Source organism: Sarcophilus harrisii, chromosome 2 (assembly GCF_902635505.1).
Source record: "Sarcophilus harrisii chromosome 2, mSarHar1.11, whole genome shotgun sequence".
Lineage (NCBI taxonomy): Eukaryota > Metazoa > Chordata > Mammalia > Dasyuromorphia > Dasyuridae > Sarcophilus > Sarcophilus harrisii.
In genome coordinates, this window is record NC_045427.1 from 431,566,334 (window position 1) to 431,590,127 (window position 23,794).

Consider the following 23,794-nt stretch of genomic DNA (forward strand, 5'->3'; position numbering starts at 1 on the left):
CTGACATGGGTTCTGTCAATAAAAAGTTATTATAATTTAAAAAAAAAAAGCTTTCACCACTGTTGCAGTATAAGTTACTTAGCTTAATAATTTGAAGCCTTTTTCTCCTTAACATGACTTCCCAGAGTTTGCCCTACTTTGATTTCTTTAAGAATTCAGGGTTACCTCTATCCATGCTTAGGCTTTGGAGAAGGATGTAAGTGTTAAATAGTGGTAATATATTTTTTTGAAAAAATTGATGCAGAGGAAATTTGGGGCTTTAAGTGGTAGTGTGGGGTAGCATGAAAAGAATAATGCATTTGATTTCAGAAGGAACTGGCTTTGGATCCCAGATTTTCTGCTTAACTACCTGTGTGACTTTGAGCAGGTCACTTAAACTTTTCAGTTCTTGTTTCTTTATATATAAAATCATAAGAGATTGGACTTGATAATCTTTTTAGCTTTAACCTTTTATCTGTTCATGTTAATCTTGAAAGAGCAGTATTGTGTTTGTCTTTGTCTTTGAAACTGGAACAAAAATCACAATACAGATAGTGTTGTTCTTTGTTCAAATGAGAACATTTTGGAGGGGAGAAGAGAAGTATAGAAAGGATTTTGATCCTGTTTCTTTTTCAAAAATGCTAACCAAATGATAGGGAATTGATATTTATTGGTTTTAGGTATTGATTGTCTTAGGCATAAGAAAAATGTAATAACTTTTCTATATTAATATTGAAGATGACAAGCCAGTGGTTGCAGTTCCTTTTTTAAATTTATGAATGCTGTTTCTAAACTATATTTCATTGGATTCCATTTATCAGAATTCTGGCAAATTTTCTCTTGACTCATTCTTTCCTTAAGGATGTCAACTTGACATATGCTTTAAAATGTTGATAACCTGGTTTTTATCTGGGGTGATAGAAAACGAGATTCATCAAACATGTAGACAGAGGAAAATCACTTCCACCTGCTTCTTTCTTGGCACTAGTTTTCTTGAATCAATAGTGTGAGTGGTAGTTGGACTTCAAAGTTTTGGGTGGAGTGAAGGAAAATGTGTAATTTTAAGTTAGTTTCTTTCTTCCTTCTCTACCAAACAACCTTAGATTTGAGAGATTAAGGAGATGGTACTATATAGATAAAATTGGTACCTTGTGTCAAAATTGACACAAAGTCAAATCCCATCTGTGATAGAGCTATGTGACCTTGAACACTTTTAGACAATTTCATAGTTGAAGAAATCTAATCTGCAGAGGAGTCGATATTGTACTCTCCCCAATAAGTGGTCATGGAACCTTCATTTGCACACTTTCAGTAATGAAGAATCTATCACTTTCTGAGACAACTTATTCCATTTTTGAATTTTTCCATTTGTTAGGAAGTTTTTCCTTTAATATTGCTCTGTCTTGACTCTCTTACAACTTTGTTCTTCTTTCTCCTAGTTCTGCCCTCCTGCCAAGCAGAACAAATGAATTCATATTCTACTTGACAATCCTTCAAATATTTGAAGACAACTATTAGAGTATTCATGACATTATCCTATTCTTGTCCATCCTAATTATCAGGTTATCCTTGCATGTTATTTCTGATCTCTCTTATTATTCTAGTTGCTTTACATACCCCACAGTTTCAGTGCCCTGGGTTTGAATCCTTGCTTTGGCATTTATCAATTGATTGAATATGATCACTAAGTCATTTTCCCCCTTTGAGTCTGTTACCTCCTGTGTAAAATGGGAATATTAATAAGTGCATTCCTTGATTCACAGGATTGTCAGGAAAGTATCAATTAAAGAATATTTAGCTTTAAGAAAAGACAGTTCATAGGTACAAAAAAGCAAATGTTTGAATTTGTCTTTGTACAAGAGAGAATATAGACTTATTTTGTTTTGCCTTAAAGAGCAAAACTTGGAGAAAGGTACAGAAAAGGGAATTTCAGCTTAACATAGGAGAACTATTCCCAACCTTCAGTAATGTTTGAAGGAGGAATGGACTGCCTCTTAAGAGAATGGGCCCTTCCTCATTTCTGGCATCATAGATTTTAAAGCTGGAAGGAACCTAAGGAACCATTTGGTCTGGCTCCTTCATTTTTATAGATGCTGCCTTAACAAACTTAATGTGTACTATGTGACAAAGGTATATTTAAATCTAAACCCTTTGGTTTTAAATGTGTTATCTTTTCACTGTACTTTACTGACTTTTCAAATATTAGCTGGATTTTTAGAGTGTCATTGTATAAAGACTTCTTGGTCAGTTATAAGTTGAACTGGCTGACCTTTGTGCTCTCTCCCAACTCTTAAAATTCTGATTAAATCTAACCTTTTTCTGAGCAAGAATGATATATCAGTTAGGAAAACATTTATTTATTAAGTACTTACTTTGCTAAGTGCCAGACATACAAAGACAAAAATAAAAAATTCCCTTCTGGAAGGAGCTTACATTCTGCTGAAGGAGACATGCCCATATAATACAGATTTCATGTAGAAGTGACACTTGAACCTGAGATTTAAAGAAAGTAAAGAATTTATTTCATGAAGCAGTATTGAAGAGCCAAGGCACTCTAGGTGTGCATGCATGTAGCTAATGAAAAGCACATTTGGGAACATCTAGAAGGTCAGTTCCTCTAGATTGTAATCTATTTAGTTGAATGAGCATTGAACCTACAACCAAGAAACCTAAGTTTGAATCCCTGCTGGGATTTATTAGCTTGGTGTCTTTGGGTAGGTCATTTCACCTTGTTTAACCTCAGTTTCTCCCCTAAAAATGGGAATAACATTTATGCTACTGATTTCTTGAAGTAGTTGTGATGAAAGAATTTTCTGAACTTTAAAGAACTTTATAAATGTAAATTATTGTGATATTCCAGTGAGATAGACAGAAATGGGTACTATTGCCATCTTGTGGTTTAAAGAAATTAATGGTGTTTATGGCAGCCCTTTTTGGAATGGTGAGAAACTGAAAACTGAGTGGATGCCCATCAGTTGGATAAGTTATGGTATATGAATATTATGGAATGTTATTGGTCTATAAGAAACAATCAACAGGATGGTTTCAGAGAGTCCTGGAAAAATTTACATGAATTGATGCCAAGTGAAATGAGCAGAACCAAGAGAGCGTTGTATACAGCAACAACAAAATTATATAATGATCAATTCTGATAGACATGACTTTTTTCAACAATGAGGTGATTCAAGTTTGGTTCCAATAGACTTGTGATGGAGAGAGCCTTCTACGCCAAGAGGACTGTGGGAACTGAATGTGGACCACAACATAGTATTTTCATCTCTTTTTATTGTTGTTTGCTTGCATTTTGTTTTGTTTCTCATTTCTTCCCCTTTTGATCTGATTTTGTATGTGTGTGTGTGTGCACCATGATAAGGTGAGAGGAATTGCACATTTTTAACATGGATATATGACATCTAGGGAGAAGGGAAGGAAAAATATTTGGAACATAAGGTTTTGCAAGGATGAATGTTGAAAATTATCTATGCATATGATTAGAAAATAAACATTTTTAATTTAAAAAAAGTCATTAATAGTATGACATTGTTTCCACTGTTAAACATTAGACATTGGCACCATTTGGCTGAGATTGTGTAGTTATACAGATAAGCATAGTTTAGATTGCAAAGTTCAAATTTATTAGAAATGTATATCTTTTGCCCTTTTAAAAATTTATTAGTTTATTATGAATGACAGTGCTCCCATTTTAAGAAAAGCTGTCTGTGAAAATAAAGTCGCTGGGAGAGGATGAGGAACAGTTTTGTAATTTTGGAAAAGATCTTGGAGAGCCAGTCTAGTTGCCTTTACTACTCACTCCTGTACCCCAACATATTTTATAAATCAGAGGAACATGAAGCCTGCCATATAACCAGAATTACAACACAAGTGTCTTGCTCCAGTGTACTTTCTTTTGCCATAGGCTAGTTAGTTATTTGCTCTATTGCAAAAGCAGACATTTGGAAGAAAGGTCAGATTTATGATTTAATTGATAATAAATTCCTACTCAGAAGACTTCTATCAGTGGAAATCACCAACCACCTGCTTTGCAATTTAGACTTAATGAGTTGTCTTACAAAACATTACTCATTCTATAAAGAGATTCTGCATGGAATTCCCCTAGGTGACTACTTTAGTACTTGTGAGATATTCCATTGCAGAATTTCAGTTTATCCTCAATTCTTTAGGCATAAATTTATGTGTAAAGTGAGGTACACCTGCAAGTTTGTTCTACAAAAATACAATAAAGTTATTTTAGTCTTTATAGAAAGATTTACATTGAATGAGTTGGATCTTGACATTTTTTCACTTGATCTTGGAAACAGTTCTGTTTTTTGAATGAACAGACATTGCTAATAACTTCAAATTACAGTTTGCTACTGTAATCTTGGGTCTAGCAACTAGGTAAAACTCTTGCTGCTACTCTTCTGTCGAAAGCTAGTTTATTTGTTGGCTGAGGCAATTGAGGTTAAGTGACTTGCTCAGGGTCACACAACTAAGAAGTATTAAGTGTCTGAGATCAGATTTGAACTCAGGTCCTCCTGACTTCAGGGCCGGTGCTCTATCCACTGTGCCACCTAGCTGCCTCCTAGTTTATTATTCTTTTGAGTAAATCTTAGATTTGTTGGGTAAGATATGAGAAGTAGAATGCAAACTGATGGAGTAACAGACGTTTCTCTATATTAAGAAAGATTGCATTGGGCTAGGATTTGTGGATTATCTTTGCTACATTCTGGCACCTATCAGAAAGCTCCTGAGCTTTTGTTAACAGAAATATAGGATAGCCATGGACTAGAACTGTATCTGACAATACATTGAAGAAAGATAGACAAATGGGAGGGTTATGATTATAACCTATTTTGATTGTGCCTGTCCTTTGTCTTCCTGGCTTTCTGGTGTCTTGGTTGATGAATATCCATCTTTAGATTTGGTATCCTATGGGTGAAGCTATTGACTTGTAGGAGGATTTAAAGATATGATTTGGTTTGTCTGTAGAATTGGAATTTTGAAGATCTTTCTAATATTGGTTCCTGCATTTTTACAAGTTGTGTAACTAGGGACAAGTCACTTAATATTTATCTTAAATGAAAATTTTGTAAAATGTGTATATTATATTTTGTGATGTCTTACAGGGTTGTTGTGGGATCATTTGAGAATGTATTTATTTCTAAGTGTTTTGAAAAACACAATGAAATATGGCACACATACTAAAGTGTTTCAAAAGATTTGATTTCATTGGTATAGGTCCTTCTGCCACCACTGGTATAGATTACAACCCTTTCTTTCTGAAAAACAAAAACAAAAAACTTAATCACTTAGTAATATTAATCAAAGTCAAATTAATTTATTTTTCTACTATATTAAAGAATAAGAATATGGCTTCTGGTTTGTTTTCCATGGCTTTTTGGATCTTTTACCTTCTCAGATTTTTGATTCTTAGATCTTTGGAATCATAAAAAAACTTATCGATTTGTTTCTATGTAATTGTTCTGGTTTTTCTGGCCCAAAGTAAAAATAAAATAAATAAATTAGAAAATAATGGGTACATCTCTTAAAAATCCAGAAGAAGTGGGAAAATTAAAATTTTGAAATGTAAACAAAAAAAGTTTATTCAAGTGGCTATTGAACAGTGGATGTCATTTCTGAACCCTATAGTTTCATTTGCATTTCTTGGCAATTATTTCTTATTTTACAGTGAAATTGGGCTTATTTTATAAAGGCATATTAAGAAAGTATGTATTTGAAAAAAGTTTAACTTGTTGATTATGCATTTTTATGTGTTGTCTTCATTAATTTTTTTTAAAGCCACAGCAATTAAAAGTTATGTATAAACAATAATGGTCTCTCTGCAATCTCAGTAATATTGGATTACTTAAATAAATTGGATTATAAGATCATTAATTTATAGTTAAGAGAACCTTAAATCTAAATCAACATCTTCTTCTCCCCACACCCCGAGGCAATTGGAGTTAAGTGACTTGCCCAGGGTCACACAGCTGGGAAGTATGAAGTATCTGAGACCTCATTCAGCATCTTCATTTTAAAAATGAAGAAGTTGAGGTCCAGTGAGATCAAGGACAGGTAGCAGAGTCAGGTCCACATTGCTTGATGTTTCTTATTTTACTTTTCTATCGAATTTCTTTTAAAATGATGCAGCTTTAGAATTAAATAGACAGCTTTTAGAAAAGTTTTGTTTCGCCTTAGTATAAACTGATGTGGACCAACACCACCTTTGGTCATGCTTAGTCGTGGGTGTCTCTGAGACCAGGTAAAAAATCCATGACATTATTTGTTAAAATGTTAAAACTTTTTCTTTTTCAGAATTTGTGAAAATTTTTCCTTCAGTTTGCATGGAAGAAATAATGCATATTGTTTAAGATTATGACTCAGTTTTCTTTTCTTTTTTTTTTTTGGTTTTTGTTTTTCTTTGTCATGTAGCCACAGAAGAGAAGAAATCTCTTAAGCGAACCTTTCAACAAATACAAGAAGATGAAGATGATGATTACCCTGGAAGTTATTCTCCCCAAGATCCAACTGCAGGCCCTCTCTTGGTATGTCCAAGTGAATGGCAATAAACTACTTAGATTTGCCTTTTAGGGAAATTCTAACCAGTAGAGGCAATTATAACAGTTAAAAGAGAATTTTTCATTACATGATTTGAAAACTTTTGCACAACAAAATGAACACATTTTAGACAAAAAGGGAAACAGCCATGTGAAAAAATGACTTTTGTATCAAATATCTGTAAGAATATAGTATCCAAGATATATGGACAGGAATCCAAAACAAAAATCTTTTCCTAGTAGATGAGTGGTCAAAGAATGTGAACAGTTCTTTTTTTCTTTTTAATTTTTTTTTTATTTTGAAAGAAATTTTTTTTACAACATTATCCCTTGCACTCACTTCTGTTCCGACTTTATCCCTCCCTCCCTCTGACCCCTCCCCCAGATGGCAAGTAGTCCTATACATGTTGAATATGAATGTGAACAGTTTTCAAAAGAATTGTATGAAAAAATGTTCCAAATCATTAATATATCCAAATCAAAATAACCCTGAAGTTTCACCTCATACACAGCAAATTATCAAAATGACAAGACAATTAGTTGAATAGCATTGTGTTGAAATAGTATTGGAAAAGTTATGGAAAGACAAATAAACCAGTGTATGTTGGTGGAAGTACAAATCTACATACCTCTTCCGGAACACAAGTTGTAATTATGCAAATAAAGTGACTAAAATGTCATTTTGACTTAGAGATTTCATTGTTAGGTATATACCCCAAGGAAGTCATTGACAAAATACCATAATGTTTATAACAGCATTTGTGTCATAGCAGAGAACTGGGAACAAAGTAGGTGTCTGTCAAATGGGATGTGGTTAAGTAATTGTACATGAATGTAAAAAAAATTACCATACTGGAAGAAACAACAAATGTGATGAATACTGAGAAATTGGGAGAGACTTATATGAACTGATGCAAAGTAAAATAATGAGAGCGAGAAAGAACCAAATTAAGACAAAGACTACCATATTGTAAATTGAAAGAACAGTTACCACAAACAATTGAAAATGGTATGAACTTGCAGTTATTTGACCAAGAAGATAGGGCACTAGAACTTTTCCCCCTCCTAGTCTCATAACCCATCAACCTTCTGAAATAAATTAAATATCAGAAATAAAAATAATTTCACCTGTCGATAGTATAGGATACCAAGAACACAAAAAAATGTAAAAACTCTATGAAGTAATGCCTAATTTATCTTACTCAGAACCTTCTGTCCCATCATTCACATTTCTCCGTACAGCAAGACTAGTAGTCTTTTGGAACTATGAGCTTGTAAAAGAATGTAATCCTACCTACTTCTTTCTGATGCCTGAAGATCTAAATTCCAAATCACAGAAAATTGCCAAGACTGCAATAGCTAGTGAATTACATTGTTTCTGATCTTTCTTGGACTAGTTATTCTATTAATCTACTCTTTTTTAATTAATACCAGATGGTATTGATAATAGCAGTTTTATAATAGAACTAGAAGACTGGGAGTGCTGTTTCCTGTATATTCTGACCTCTTCATCATTTCTCCTGATAGTATAGATCTATTGTTTTTTTTTTTAATGAATTTTATTATTATTTTATCAAGCTCTCTAAAGGTTCCCCATAGCATTTGATTTTTAAAAAAAAAAAAATTATTTTATTTTATTTGTGAGCCAGTTGGAGTTAAAATAACTTGACCAGGGTTACACAGCTAGGAAGTTCTGAGGCTGAGTTTGAATTCAGATCATTATGAGTTCAGGATTGGTGCTCTATTCTCAGTGCCATTTATAGCTACCTCTAATTTGATTGATGTAATATTGAAAGTATAAACTTTCATACTATTGTCATTTTTATTTTGCTAGTCATGGGCATTGAATATTCCTCCAGCTATTTAAGTTCTTTATTTCTTTAAGGAGAACTTTGTAATTGAATCTGTACATCTTTTTTTGTGTTTTAGTATTCACCTGATACTAATATTCTCCTTGGATTTTGTTGTTACATAGAAATGCAGTTGATTTTTGAGGGTTTATTTTTTGGTCTGCAACTTTGCTGAAGCTATTATCTTGATTAATATCTTCGCTAATTCACTTGGGATTTTCCAAATTTACCATCATATTGCCAGCAAATGGGAATAGTTTAATCTCTTCTTTACTTATGTTTATGTCTTTAATTTTTTTTCTCTTGTCTTGTTGCAAGCATTTCCAGAATTATATCAAGTAATAGTGGGCAGAAAGGACATATTTGCATTACTGACTTATTTATTGGAAAATATTCTAGTATATTTCTGTTTTACATAATACTTGTTTCTGGTTTTATTTTATTTTTTAATTTTAATTTTTAGCTCCAAATTCTCTCTCTATCCTACCTATTGAGAAAGCAAGAAATAATGCCCATCATACATCTGAAGTCATGCAAATTAAATAGATGCTTTTTATAATATTAAAAGGACCTTCTATGTGCCTTTTTTTCCCCTTAAAGCATAAATGAGTTTGTACTTTGTGAATTTTTTTTTTTTTTTTTTTCCTGCATGCATTTAGGTTATCATGTGGTTTTGGGGTATTTTGACTTTTAATATGATTAACTGTGTCAGCTATTGTTTTCCTATTTTTCTAATGTTGAATCGTCCTTGCATTCCTATAGAAATACAGCACCATAATGAATGATTTCTTGGATCCTTTACTATAGTCTCAGGATTTTATTGAAATTTTAAAAATTAATATTTATTAATGATATTGGCCTGTGGTTTTCCTTCTGTTTTTTATTCTTGCCTGGTTTAGGTGTTAGGACTATAATATTTGTCATTAAAAGATTTTGGTAGGGAGCTTGCTTTCTCAGTTTTTGAAACTAAAAGTGTAGGGATTAATTATTGCAGGCAACTTAAGTGGTACTTTGAATAAAGTGCTAAGCATAAAGTTAGGAAGGCTTATCTTCCTGAGTTCAAATCTAACTTCAGATACTTAATAGCTGTGTGACTCAGGACAAGTCCTTAAGCTTCTTTGCCTCAGTTTCCTCAATTGTAAAATGAACTGGAGAAGAAAATGTCAGTGTCTCTGACAAGAAAACCCCAAATGGGGTTTTTTAGGGGTTTTACGATAATTTTTTTTTACAGCTAGTTCTGTTCTCTTTTTTTTAGATTTGGGTTATTTTGATCTCTTTCTAGTCTGTCAGTTTGTGTATTTTATATTTCTGAAGGTACTCTTTTTTTTTTTTTTTTGTATTTTCAGTTTTATTAGCAAATAACTTTGTATAACAGGTTCTCATTCCTTTTAAAATTAATCTTGTTCATTTGATATTTTATTGATTTTCTTTTTAATAAGATTAGTTGAAAATCATTTAGCTTTATTAATCATTACAAAACACTAGCTTTAAGTTTTATTTATCATTTCTATGGTGTTTGGGATATTTTTGGGGGGTGAGGAAGGTTTCCAGTTTAACTATTATTTCTAATTTTTTAGTATCTAAAGCATGACAGAAAAACATAAGAGTGTATTCCCAGTTTTCTTTTCTTTTTTTTTTTTTTTTTTTGGAGATTGGGGATTCTCAGGTGTTGTACATGTTTTTGGACTTTTAAAATGTATTTGAACATTGCTGATTTTTTTTTTTTTTTTTGGTCTTTAAAAAATACTGTTATGGGATGAGATATGCTCTTACGTAAGAGAGAAAAAAGAAAGAGGAAAACTATTAAGATTTTTTTTTTTTTAATCCAAAAAAGAAAATGACTTTTGCCAAACTGTATAGAGGCTTGGTCCCCAAAACTGTGAGTAGAGAGCTCTATTTACTATTTTGCAGTGGGAATCCATAGATGGTAGAACATTGCATATAGTCAGGTTTTTTTTTTTTTTTTTTTTTTTTTTGTTATTGTAATTTAGAGTTGATTCATATATACATATATACTATTAGAATTGACTATACTAATATGTTTTTTTTTTAAGGTATTGGGAAGAGGGAAAACTGGAATGGAATGAGAAGTGTAAGCAATGTAACTACAAAAAATAGGCATAAATTTTTATTTAAAAAATTGAAAATATAACCACAAGGTGGTGCTAATCAATTAAAAAAATTTTTAAGTGGTTAGCTCTGCTGAACCTCTCTTACATAATTGTCTTGCCAAATAACTAGATGGCTTTTTTTTTTTTTTTTTTTTACTTTATTTAAAGCAGTGATTAAGATTTGATTTTTTTTTTTTTTTTTTCCAATTTGTATGTGATTCTTTAGGAATTAGTGGCTAGGAAGATTTTTTTTTTTTGGGTAATGGTTTACAAACCATTGTTGTTCACATGTGCTATTGTAATTTAGAGTTGATTCATATATACATATATACTATTAGAATTGACTATACTAATATGTATATATATAGGATAGACTGGGGTTTTCCCAATCATAACTAATTTATCAAAATTCCATTTATATGCATGCATTAATAACTTTTATATCCCTATACCATTGTAGCATCTTGAATATTTTAGCTCCTTAGCAAATTGTGTTGATGATACTATGTATTACTTCAAATGATCTTTAAACTTATCATCATGGAATCTCTCTACTAATATAGATTTAAAACTTTGCAGTTATGTGCACATACAGTGTCCCTACTTTGTTAGATTAATTAGTATAGTTCAAGAAGTTCATCATTTAGTGATTGACCTGATATCAAGTCTCTTTCAACCTAGGCTGATTCTAGATTAACCATAGACATATTAGTCTAATACTGTACCCATATTGATCCTGCTGGACCTCAATAGGACCCATCAAAGATGAAACATTAGAGGAGGACTTTTGTGGAATTAGAGATTCCTGTTAGTCTAAATAAAAGTTTGTGTAAAAGCCTCTCTGGTTCTTGTTTCTTTATGTATGTGGGAGGTGAGTAGTTAAATGATCACATAAGATGTAAATTTTATATTTGTAAATTATCAAGAATTAGAGAATTATAATTTCAGAGGAATAGCTTTTTAGCTATTAGTCAAATGAAAATAAAATGGATTAGTGATTATCAAAATATTTTGTATTTTTCTTTCCAATCTTTTTTCTGTTTGTTTTTATTTTTTTGACTTGAACTTGTTTCAACTCTTGACTCTTTAACCCACCTCCTCCTATTCCTTACCCCATGTTCAGGCAGTTGCCAAGACTTGTTGATTCTGCTTTCTCACATATTTAACCCTTTCCCCTTACTTGCACAACTGTTGCTTATGTTCAGGTCCTTATTATTTCACTTAGATTGTTACCCTAGACTTTTAATCCATGTCTCTAGTTTGAATTGCTTCCTTCTTGTTTAATTGGTCCTCCACATAGCTGCCCAATTGATATTTGTAAAGCACAAGGCTTACCATATCACTTCCTTTGTTGGGAAGCTTCAGAGACTCCCCCTGACCCCCTAATTTTGTATTTTTTTTCCCACAGTTTGCTTATATTCTAGTTTTTCAGACTAATTTTATGTTAGTTTCCCTCATACATTTTGTGTTCTAGCCAAACTGACCTGTTTATTCATAAAATGTGGTTCAATGATTTTCCATTTCCTACCACAGTGCATAAGCTGTTCTCTTTTTTGTCATCTCTAGTAGCCTTCAAGGCACAGCTTAGATGCCACCTACCTTTGACAGTAAGTCTTGGCTCTGATTCTGCATTCCCCACCTTCTAGTTGTCTCCTACTCTAGCTATTATGATACCTTTATCCTGATATTATTTTGTATTTAATTTATTTAAACTTGTTTCTATTTGCATGCCCCTCCCCTCTTTCCTACCCCCAATAGAATTGTAAATTCCTTAATATCAGAAAATGTTTTATTTTTTTCCTTTGTATCCCTACTCAACTGTACACATAATAGTTTAACAAATATTTTTGAATGGCATGGAATTGATATATATGGGGCCTTAATTTTTTCTACTTATGAACTTTTTTTTTTTTTTTTTTGGATGAGGCAATCTGGGTTAAGTGATTTGCTTAGGGTCACACAACTAATATGTCAGGTATCTGAGACTGGATTTGAATTCAGGTCCTTCTGATTTTAGAGCCAAGGCTCCACCTATTATGCCTCCTAGCTGCTCCATACTTTTTTTTAGCTTTAAAAATGGCAACTCATTAGTGATTTTCCTAGAAAATTGTGTTCCTGTTGTGATTTTTTTTTTGACAAATTCATGAAATAATTTGAAACATGCATTGTACATTTTTTAAATTCAATAAACATTTGGGTTTCTCTTCAACAAATACTGTGCATTTTTTTGTGGCAGCAAATAATTGGAAGCAAAGGAAAATTCATCAATTAGGCAATGGTGAAACAATTTGTGGTACATGAATAGCGCTATATATTATAGCGCTATTAAGAAATGATGACTATGAGAAATACAGAGGTACATGGAAAGACTTATATGAACTGATACAAAATGAAGCAGAGCCCAGAAAATGATATGCATAATGATTGTAACAATGAAAATCGGAAGGAATCACCATAAAACAATTAAAAAAAAAAGTGAAGGTTATAAGATTACCAAAAAAGCATATCCCCAAAGAAAGAATATGAGAAGATAGATACTTCCTTCAATTCTTGCACAAGCATTCCATGTTCCTATGTGGAACATGGTAAATAACAGCATTTTTAAAAAATTTTATTAATCAGTTTTACTGTGTTTTTTCCTCTTTCTCTTTTCTCAAAAATAATCCTTATGAGAGAGTTTTATGGATAGAGAAGGAAGAGAAGTATAGGGGAAATTTTAGGCAATGTATAAACTGAAAAGCTGTCAAAAAACTTATTTTAAGTTATTGTGCCTTTATTAGTTCTACATACTGTGTAAGTCAATACAGAAAATGTTATCTTGGGTTCTTTTTACCATGAATATATTTGAAATGTGATCTTTAAGATATAGTGTACAATTTCATCTTTGTCTTTTTATATATTTTTTAATACTATACCATTGATAAATGGGAAAATGGGATGTTGTAGTGTAAGTTCTCAGGATAGAATCTATAAATTTCTCTGGAGTAGCTGTTTTTAAAACTAATCTTCACCTCATTTAACTTAAACTAATTTTTAAGAAATTTAAAATTCTGCCTCTACTTTCTTTGCTTTATTTCTGATAGACTGAAGAACTAATCAAAGCCCTGCAGGATTTGGAAAATGCTGCATCAGGTGATGCTACTGTGAGGCAGAAAATTGCTTCACTACCACAAGAAGTCCAAGATGTTTCACTTCTAGAGAAAATTACAGGTGAGACCTTTGGGTCCAAGGTAAAAGAGGGGGAAAATATCTGCTATACACTGAATTATAAGATCTGCTTATTGCTGGTAGTTTAAGCTTTCATACTATATTGGACAGAGGGCATGTTTATTTGTTCTCAGAGGCATATAAACATAGCTCATATTGAAATCTGAATTTCTGTTTGGGTAATACCAAATGTGGGTTGAATTTCTACAAAAATACTGCCTTGAGCCTAAAAATCATGTTGAAATGTAGAGTATATCATGACTCCTTTTAGTTTTTAAAAATGCTACTTCCTTGCATATGTGTAGTTCTAATGAGACAATGTGGGATAGTGTTATAAAGTCATCCTCTAGTCAAGAAAATTTGGATTCAATTCTGCCTCTGATATAAACTGTTTGTGACCTGGGCATCTGAGGTCCTCAGATCTCTCTCTAAGATTAAAAACTGCAAAACAATTGCTGATTTGCCTTAATAGAGAGAATTTGCTCATCAGAAGTTTCCTGCATGAGTGAAATGACAGGTCTGAACCAGCACCACCATCCCCAAATATTAAATATCTGGCATTATTTGAAGGAAAAATAAAGTTACAAACAGGAATGTAATAGAAAAAATGAATAATTATTTTTAGTTTAATCTTTAAAAACCAAAGTCATTACCTCTTTTGTTTGGATGTTAACATTCCCATAGTGCTTTTATACATTGGAGCATTTAGGTATCCTTTTGTCAGATTCGTACTCCAGAACTCTTTCACCTGAGGTAGCTCAGAAGTAGTTTGTCCAGATGAGGGTGGACATCCTGTTTTTAACAGTTTCATTGTATTCCTCCAAGCCCAGATATATTCTTGTATTTGAAAAAAGACTGTGTTTATTGGGGAGAAGTACTTTGACCATTTCTGTCCCCTATCCACCTGCCCACCCCTCACAAAATCTCAGCTATTGTCCATGTGATTTGTAGGTTGTCTCAGGTTTGGGTTTTTGTTTTTGTTTTTTTTTTGTTTTGTTTTGTTTTTTTGTTTTGTTTTGTTTTGGGTCACATTTGTGCTTAGACAAAGAGGCAGCTGAACGTCTTTCAAAGACAGTGGATGAAGCGTGTTTGTTACTAGCAGAATATAATGGGCGACTGGCAGCAGAACTGGAAGATCGACGCCAGCTGGCACGCATGTTGGTGGAGTATACCCAGAACCAGAAAGATGTTTTGACAGAAAAGGAGAAAAAACTAGAAGTAAGTACTATCCAAAGTGAACTAGAATCTCTCAGTTACCCTCCCTGTAGTTTACATACCACTCAGTGGGTATAATCCTTGAAACTACCACTTTATTTATTTAGTTATTTGAATGTGAGAAGGGGAAATTCTATTAGGTATCAGATTAGATATCAAACAACTCTGTTTGGACCTTTTTATAAATTTTGGTCATATTTTCTTATAACAAGGAAAAAATAACCCTTGAAAGAAACTTAATGAATTCCTAGTCTTGATATTTTAGAGCCTAATTAACATACCAGTTTCAACACAGGTAAAATATTTGTTGCCTGAGACATGGGCAACAGGAATGGCACTGAAATAGAAAAATGTAAGCAGATAGAAGTTGGCGAATGCCTACCAGTTTCTTTAGTCATTTCCAAAGTTATTTTTGAGCTAAAACCAATAACCAGTGTACTTTAAAGGCTCATGTACTGTTAATTCAGAAATTTCATGATTTTCATTTTATGAAGTTTAACCCTCATTCTTATATCCCTGCTAGGTTTTCATCAACAGTGAGGGAAAATAAAGGATTGTTATCCTCTAATACTTAGAACATGCCACATTACATGTAACCTTTTCATGGAGAAGGACTGGGAATATTTGTCTTTGGGTATCCTCCCACACAAATACCTGCTGTTAACCTCCACTCCAACAGTTCATTCAATTGTAAGAAAATATTCATTCAACAAATATTTAAGTACCGTGTACTGGGTTATATGCTGGGAAAGTTCTAAAGATAACTAAGATACTTTTCCTTGTTTTTAGAGAGCCTGTAGTCTATGGAACGGTACTGTCATCTGTGGCTCTTGGAGAGTATTGCCCATAGAAAAGCAGGGTTTTTTTTTTTTTTTTTAATCATACCCATGAATTTGTCTTAAATATTATAGTTTTGTAATTGTATTCCAAAGAGAAAAGGATATAAAGAGAATTGGGGAAACTTTCCTTTGTTTCAACTCAGAAAACATAATTCCATTCCCCTCTAAGCCAAGAAGCTTAGAGGGGAATGGAATTAAGTCTTAAGGCTTTCAAAGGTGAGATGATTAAGTGAGTTTGTATTTCAACACTGTCATCTAACTGTAGGGTAGAAAACGAATAATGTGCATGTTATACATTATCCTTACCTGCAGTGATGATCAGAGTAATTATGAATAGTGGTGGTAAGAACTTCATGCTCATATCTGGCTTGAACCTGGAAAATGGGAAATAGCTGTAAAAATAGCATCATTTTGACTAGAAATCAGCAATGACCAGAAGTCCTAGAGGGAGTTGCATAGGCAATACCAGACGGTCATTTATCTGAAATGTTCATCTTTCACTGAGGAAGCATTTTTAGCAATCTGCCCGGGGACTAATAAGGGAATGTAATTAATGATTCTGGTTGTAAGTCACTATGCCATCTGTTGAACTGCCCCTTGGCGACACATTAAGGGCTTTCTCTGTACTGTCAGACATTGATTATCGTGAGCAGCTGTTGTTGGGTGGAATGTGGCAAACTATCATAGAGGACAGTGTCTTTGAGAAGAGATTGGGTTGGCATAGCACATTAACTCTTTGTTATGTTTTCTCTTTCTACTTTGGTATCCACTTAAATTTTTCAGTTGATCATTCCATTTTTTGGTAGAGCAGAGGCTTGATAAATAACCATACTATTTGACAATCTCTGGAGAACTTTTAGGTCACATTATAACATTGACCTTGGGATTAGATTGAAATTGAACAAATAAAGAATGTACAAGGATTTAAAAGTCCACAAGCTCCCAGCCTCAGGAATCTTGATTACCCTAAATACTCTTTAGCTGCCACTTAACTGGTAAATATTTTTCTCGGTTTATTATAATTCAAGCAATAATTATTAGATATGTTAAAAAGTGATATGATAGCCTTTAACCATTTTTATCCTTATCAAGTAACCACATTTCTACAATCTGAGATATTAGTTCCACCTTAGATTTTAAGGATCTGTTGCATTTTTATGGAGATTATTAGAATTGTAAGGTGTGTCTCAGATTTTCTCATTCTTTGGGCATTTCTCTCTTGCAGAGAAAAGGAATCCTCTTTGCCATTAAATAAGGAAAGAAAAATTCTCACAGAGTACTTTTCCCCTGAGTAGGTTATAATGTCTAATTTTTGTTACTGTCAGAGGCTAGCTGAGCAAAACCTAACAGCTTTCCTTGTTGCATTGGAGGAACATACCTAGCTCACAGAGTTGACTTCTTGTAGATCCATGGCCAGGTCAAATTTTGGAAAATTTAGAATCAAAATGCTGCTTGAAATGCATGTTCTTATATTTTTCTTATATGGGGGGAAATTATATTCTCTCTGAGGAGTTTTTTCTCTGGTTTCCCAAATAGAAGAGTTTGGATTTTTGTTGCCATATAAGCAACAATATAAGCTTGAATGTTTAATTCCGAATAACACTTGTTTTGCCTTCTGGTGAGTATCTGTGCTAAAATTACAAATTAACATTATGTTTTACTTTTATTTATTTTGGTAGACATTTTCCATTTCTATTTTAATCTGGATTATTTGTACTATCTAAATTTGATTCTGATGTTTAGGATATGCAGAATTTGAAGGGGCTTGGGGAGAGATGGGCTCTAGTAAGTATAGGGCAGATGAAACTAGTTGAATTTAGAAACAATCAATCCATGTTTAGGAAAGCAAAACCTATCATCCATCAACAATGAAGTTTTTATTTAATTCATTTATGTATTCATTTTTTAGCTCCCTTTGGCTAATGCTTAAATTAGCTATTATTTACTTCAGATAAGTGAATATTTATAATTACAACTTAGGATATATTGAAATAATACTCTTTCAAAGCACTAAAAGTTTCTGTAAATAGCAACATAAAAATGGTTGTTGGCTTCACAAGGATGAGAAAAATTAAGTCAACAAACTTCCTCCTAATTAGGTAAAGAATTGTCATGATTATTTTGAAGAAAAAAACAAATTAGTATCCATGAAGTAGTGTGTTCAATATTTCCATATCATTAGGAAGATCTGGAAATAATTGAAGGGTGTAGCAATTGAAAATCAATAGTTAAAGATGTGCTATATCATCATTAAACAATTTTTGAGTGACCATAGCATTCAGAACATTGTATAATATAGAAATAGTGTCTGTAGTGACCCAATTAGTAAAGAACAATCAGGATAAAGAACATTTCCTTTTGCAAAACTTCAAAGTATACTTTTTTTTTTTAAATTTAGAACCTGTTTAATCATCTGTTCCTTTCAGGGAAGCAGAAGACATTATTTAATCCCATCTCTATTACTATCTTATTATGTGACTTTGGACAAATAATTTCCTCTTTTAGTTCCTCAGTTTCCCCATTTGTAAAATGAGGTTGAAGTGGAGGAATAGGGAACTAAATAATCTCTCAGATTACTTTCAGGTTTATAACATTCTGTGAGTTTATTAGTAATTAAATCTACTATTTGGAGATATTTCTGTGAAGAGCAAGAATTAAAGAAATTGTAAAAAAAAAAAAAAAGAGAGAGAGAGAGAAAGAGAGATTCCTGTTCATATCGACATTGTAGTTTGATTTAGGCAATTGAGAATGAAGCTAAAAATTAAATGATAATACTTGTTGCAAAGCAAGGTTAGATAAATTACTTAGATTGTAGCTTTATGTAAAAGGCTTTTAATATGAGCTGGGCTGAGGATCATAGACTTTTGGAAATCATCTCTTTCAATCTCCCCACCACCACCACCACCTTTTTTTTTTAATTTTATTTTTATTTTTAACAAAGGAAGAAACTGAAGCCTATATAAGAATAGCTTACTCCCAAGTTCAGTGTTTTAGGGGAAGAGCTAGGACTAGAATTAATGTTCTCCTAATTCGCTGTTTAGTGCAGTGTATTTCAACAAAGGAAGACAAAGCTAGATAAGATATCATCATTGTGCACAGAGCTGAAATCACTTAAATAGGCTTAAAAGAATCTTATTGTAGAAAAACTCTAGCTTATTTAGAAGACTATATTGGTTAAAGCTGGAACCTTGTGAACAGATTGACTTTTCTATACTCTTTGGTGTGAAACTTACTGTGTTCTCTTATGCTGTTAGGAGGTGAGAAATTGCTTCATTGAAACTTGAAGCTGTTTTTCCTTTTCTCCCCAGCATGACACTCTCCATGAATGTAATGATTATCCAGGGGCATAGCCTTTTGATTTAGAAAACACAGCAGGGAAAGGAAAAATGATAGAATCTAGGCTTTTTGTGTGACTTTCTGTTTTTAATTTCGTTATAATAACTTGAGAAATTCTTTGATCACAAATGAGGAACACAAAACTAAACTGAGAGCATTCTGTTGTTTTTGGCAGTCTTTTCTTCTTCCCTGCAAGGTGCAGAAACTTTCATTAGAATAACTGTACATAGAGTAGATAAGAGTATAGAGTTCTTTTTTGTTAATTTAAGAGTAGACTATCCTCTTAACAAGAGTAAGTACCCTTCAGATTGAATACAGCCAGTAGGGCTAAACTGATTGAGTGCATAAGAAGGGAAAGAGAACAGAAAGATTGAAGTAAAAAATTTAGAGGGGAGATGAAGAAAGAAAAAAGATACGTAACAAAAATGCTGCCTTGCATTCATATGTAGCCTTCTACATTTCAGAGTAGTTTATCTCATTTGATTTCCAAAACAGCAGTAGTCTCACTTAGACTGACCAAGTCATATTAGCTCTCATTTATAGGAAGTCAAGATAAAAATTAACTGATACTTAGTAATATGTAGGTAATTAGTGAAACTGGAATTGTTATTGTTGTTATTGTCCACTTGTTTCCATCATATTCGATTCTTTGTGACCTCATTTGGATTTTTCTTTGCAAAGATATTGGAATGGCTTGCTACTTCCTGTTCTAGCCCATTTTATGGATGAGGAAACTGAGGCAAAAAGGGTTAAGTTATTTGCCCAGGCTCACTTGTGCAGCTTGTGCAGCAGTAAGTGTCTGAGGCCAGATTTGATCAGGAAGAAGATAAGGCTTCCTGGCTCCAGGCCTGGCATTCTATCCACCTAGCTGCCCTAAACTGAGATTAGAATATCACATTTTTTTTACTCCTAGTCAGGTGCTCTTTCTTGTAAGACACTTTCATTTCCTGGAGAGCTTTCAACATTAACATTTTATATAAAGGTTACTTGATATAATTTGAGGAGAAGCAGAAATATATTCCTCCCCTTCATTATGATTCTAAACAAAATAAATTGCCTAAATCCTATTTTTAGAAATAAAGAAATATTTTGCTGTGGTATGGAGAATAGAAGCATATCTGTATTATAAATCAGTAGAAATACAGTGTTGAACCAGATCATCATCACTTTAGGTCAGTCTGTTATTACAGCTAATGATAAATAAAATGTATTTCTTGAAACCTTTAGCTATTCATTATATAATCAGTTTTGTCATCTTTGTTTTGAAAAGTCTACTTTAAAAAAAAAAAGATATTCTCTAAATCTGTAATCCATTTTTTGATGGAATAATGCCTTACATTTCCATTATGAAAACTCATCCTTTTGAAATAATGTGGGTATTTGTGGAAAATTCAAAACTTTTTTAACAGATTCAGAAGCATTTTGTCCTGCTATTTGAATTTTTTCCATTCTTTTGAACTACTGACACCTGGAACCTATGTGATTTAAATGCATTGTAGAAATGACCTGATTAGAAAATCTTTTCTTTGATGTTAGTCTGACCACTAAACATGCTACAATAATCATATCAAGATGTCTTACAAGTCAATAAGGCCAGACTCATAATTAGAGTAATGTTTTAGGTAGGGGGAATGGGATGGGAGTGTTGTGGGCAGGGATTTCTCTATACCTTTAGACACATTTTAAAGTTCCTACTTAAAGATGTCACATTTTAACACAGCCTTATTGACCATGATATTTCAAGACATACTCATAATTTTAAAAGTGGCAAAACCTTGGAAATTCTTTCAGTTTATGATGTTGAACTGTAACCATAGGTATAATTCTAAATTGTCCCACTTATACCCTAACTTTTCCATTTTTGGGGAGGGGGGTGGAGAAGGGAATAAAACACAATAAACAGTTCTACTAATTTTGTTTAAAACAATGTGTATGTAACATGAGTTGATCATTATTCATGAATATATCCCCTTGTTAAGATAGAACAGTATCTGGATTTCTTGTTATGGTTTGCCTACTAAAATATTTAAGTATAGTTATTAACATCCTTGTGACATAGGAAAGAACTGTAGATTTTCCACAGCATGCTTCCTTTTTATAAGTCACCTTAAGCTATCTAGGAATTCACTAAGAAAATGTATAAACTATACATTTAATTTCTAGAATTTTCTTTAAAATACGTAAATAACGAACAATTCAATTTAGACAAATAGACTTGTTTTCTAGGTTCTAAATTATCCTGTTACATAAATGATCTTGAAAAGTAGAAAATAATCATTAGGGTGGCTAGGTGCTAGAATGACTAGAGTGCCCAGTCTGTATTCAGGAAGAGCTGATTTCACATGTAGTTATGTCCCTGAGCAAGTCCTTTAACCTTGTTTGCCTCAGTTTCCTCATCCGTAAAATGAGCTGGAGAAGGAAATGGCAAATCATTCCAGTGTCCCTGCCAAGAAAACCCCAAATGGCATCATGAAAAAAGTGCAACACAACTAAAATAACTGAACAATAACAAAAATATCATAATATTGACTTTAAGCAAGATTTTTGGAATAGAATTTACTTTCCAGAAACCTGAATGCTTAGCTTTAATAGGTTACATATTAATTTGAATAATAGTATATTTTTAGTTGGATGAGAGGCTATATGATATAGTACATCGTGATACTGTTCTTGAAGTCAGGAAGACATGGGTTAAGATTCGTACTCTGATGCATATTGGCCCTGTGATCTTGAGTAAATCATTTAATTTCTTAATGTCTTTGGACATCTTTCCAAAACTATAAGTTACAGATCTGAATTGGTCATACAATTATATACACAAAGAATTCTTATATTGAGGAAATCATCCCTCCTCCCAACATTGTGTATTTTTTTTTTCTTAGATTAATATTGCTTTGAAGGAATAGAATTTCTTTTCTGGGAGATAAAAGTTCACTTTGCTGCTGCTGTGTTATTTTACAGAGCTTGAAATGTAAGTAGTTTAAATTAGATAACAGGACAAAGGCAGATACTTTAAATTTTGTTGTTAATATTGAGGGGGTAGGATTGATATTTTGGAACTGAGTTCATACTATACTGGCTTATGTGCAAAAAAGTGTTTTGACTGAATTGTAGCAGCTAGTTATAGCATAAATATTAACCATTTGAGGTTAGGTGTTTCTTCCATTGTTGTTCTCATTCAGGATGTTATACTATTATGAGTAAAAGAATAGCTAAATCTATGTGGATATGTCAATTTTTAGAGGAATTCTTGAAAATTTTGAAAAAGCCATATTTAACAACTTTTAACAAGGCAACATGTTTAAATGGGCTTGTTATATTTAAATGTGACCTGGTTTCTCCTCTTTATGGTTTCCTTTGCATCATAATACGGTTTTCTGTATGCTTTGATTTTGTGCATATATTGTCTCTTCTGGTAGACATGTATGAAGAATCATTCTGGAATGCAGTATTTTTTTCCCATAAAAATATATTGCTAATCACATTTCACTTTATGTGGAGTTTTCTTTTTATAGGCCATTTGAGATTGTGTGAGCGTTTTGAGAGTGGAAAGAGAAAAGGTTATATGGTGTTAATTTTTTCCTTTTTTGAAAATAATTTAGTAACATTAACTGTGTAGACCTTTGATTCCAGTAAACTGGAATAACACTGTACCTTTTGGGGAAGCAATAATTAATCAATAAACATTAAGTGCCTACTATGTGCTACACATTGTGCTAAGTGTTGGGATTATAAAAAGAGGCAAAAGACGGTCCCTTCTCTCAAAGGGCTAACAGTTTAGTTGGGGAAGCAAACCAAGCAGTCTATACACATTATGTCTATGATGTACCAGGCATTGTGCTAGATACTTTACAAATATTATTTCACTAGAGAAAGTTAGATTGCAGAGAGTATCCTATTAGATATCATTTGAACCTCAAGGGAATTGATTGTGGAAAGAACACACACTTGGGAGTTAGGATGTCTGAATTTTAGTGTAATTTAACCTGAATCTTTGTAACTTCAGAGGAAGAATTAGGACCAGAATGTAGAAGTTAACACGGAAGGTGAATTTCCTTCAGTATAAAGAAGAAACTACTAATACTATCTATGGCTATTCATCAGTGCAGTAGATACCTCTTTACATGGTAAGCTTCTGATTCTTAGAAGTCTTCGATTAAAGACTAGAAGTCCAGTTTTATGAGATGTAATAGAGGAATTTTCTTTACACATGATTATTTGTGAATGTCTTTATTTTCTTATTATATAAGTTTCTTGAGAAGTTAATGTTTGTGGTTATATGACACTAATCTAATGTTTCGTACATAGTAGTATCTTAATAAATGCTTATTAATTTCTTGCTCACTTGGAGATGTATTTCAGAATCATTAAGGGATTACTTTAGATTTCTTACTACCAAAAAACTTCTTTCTTTTGTTGACAAGTTTTGTTTAATTTCAGGGAGCTGTGGAAAATCTACAGTTCTTTCCTCTGTCACAAGGATGTTAATGACTATACTTTAATATTTTAGTAGGCCAACCATAACAAGAAATCCAGATACTGTTCTATCTTAACAAGTAGATATATTCATGAATAATGATCAACACAGAGAGATTAAATGATTTAGCCCAGGGTCACAGAGCTAGTAATTGAATATAACAGAATTTAAACTCGAGTTTCCATTGTGTTCCACCTAGCTACTTTGAGACTGAAGCCATAAT

The 23,794-nt window shown here is 32.6% G+C and overlaps 1 protein-coding gene across 9 annotated transcripts in view; it reads left to right on the plus strand.

Annotated features, from left to right (window-relative positions):
• Positions 1-23,794, plus strand: part of RPRD1B (regulation of nuclear pre-mRNA domain containing 1B) — a 77,730-nt gene that overhangs the window by 25,197 nt on the left and 28,739 nt on the right. For 8 of the 9 annotated variants that reach the window (XR_004232209.1, XM_031954063.1, XM_031954065.1 and 5 more), the window contains exons 4-6: positions 6,412-6,524; positions 13,581-13,707; positions 14,747-14,922. Coding sequence is in view for 8 of the 9 variants with exons in the window: in XM_031954063.1 (XP_031809923.1) it covers positions 6,412-6,524; positions 13,581-13,707; positions 14,747-14,922 (416 nt within the window). In the remaining variant the exon portion in view is untranslated. The remainder of the gene's footprint in view (positions 1-6,411; positions 6,525-13,580; positions 13,708-14,746; positions 14,923-23,794) is intronic. The other variant, XM_031954066.1, reaches the window with a different exon arrangement.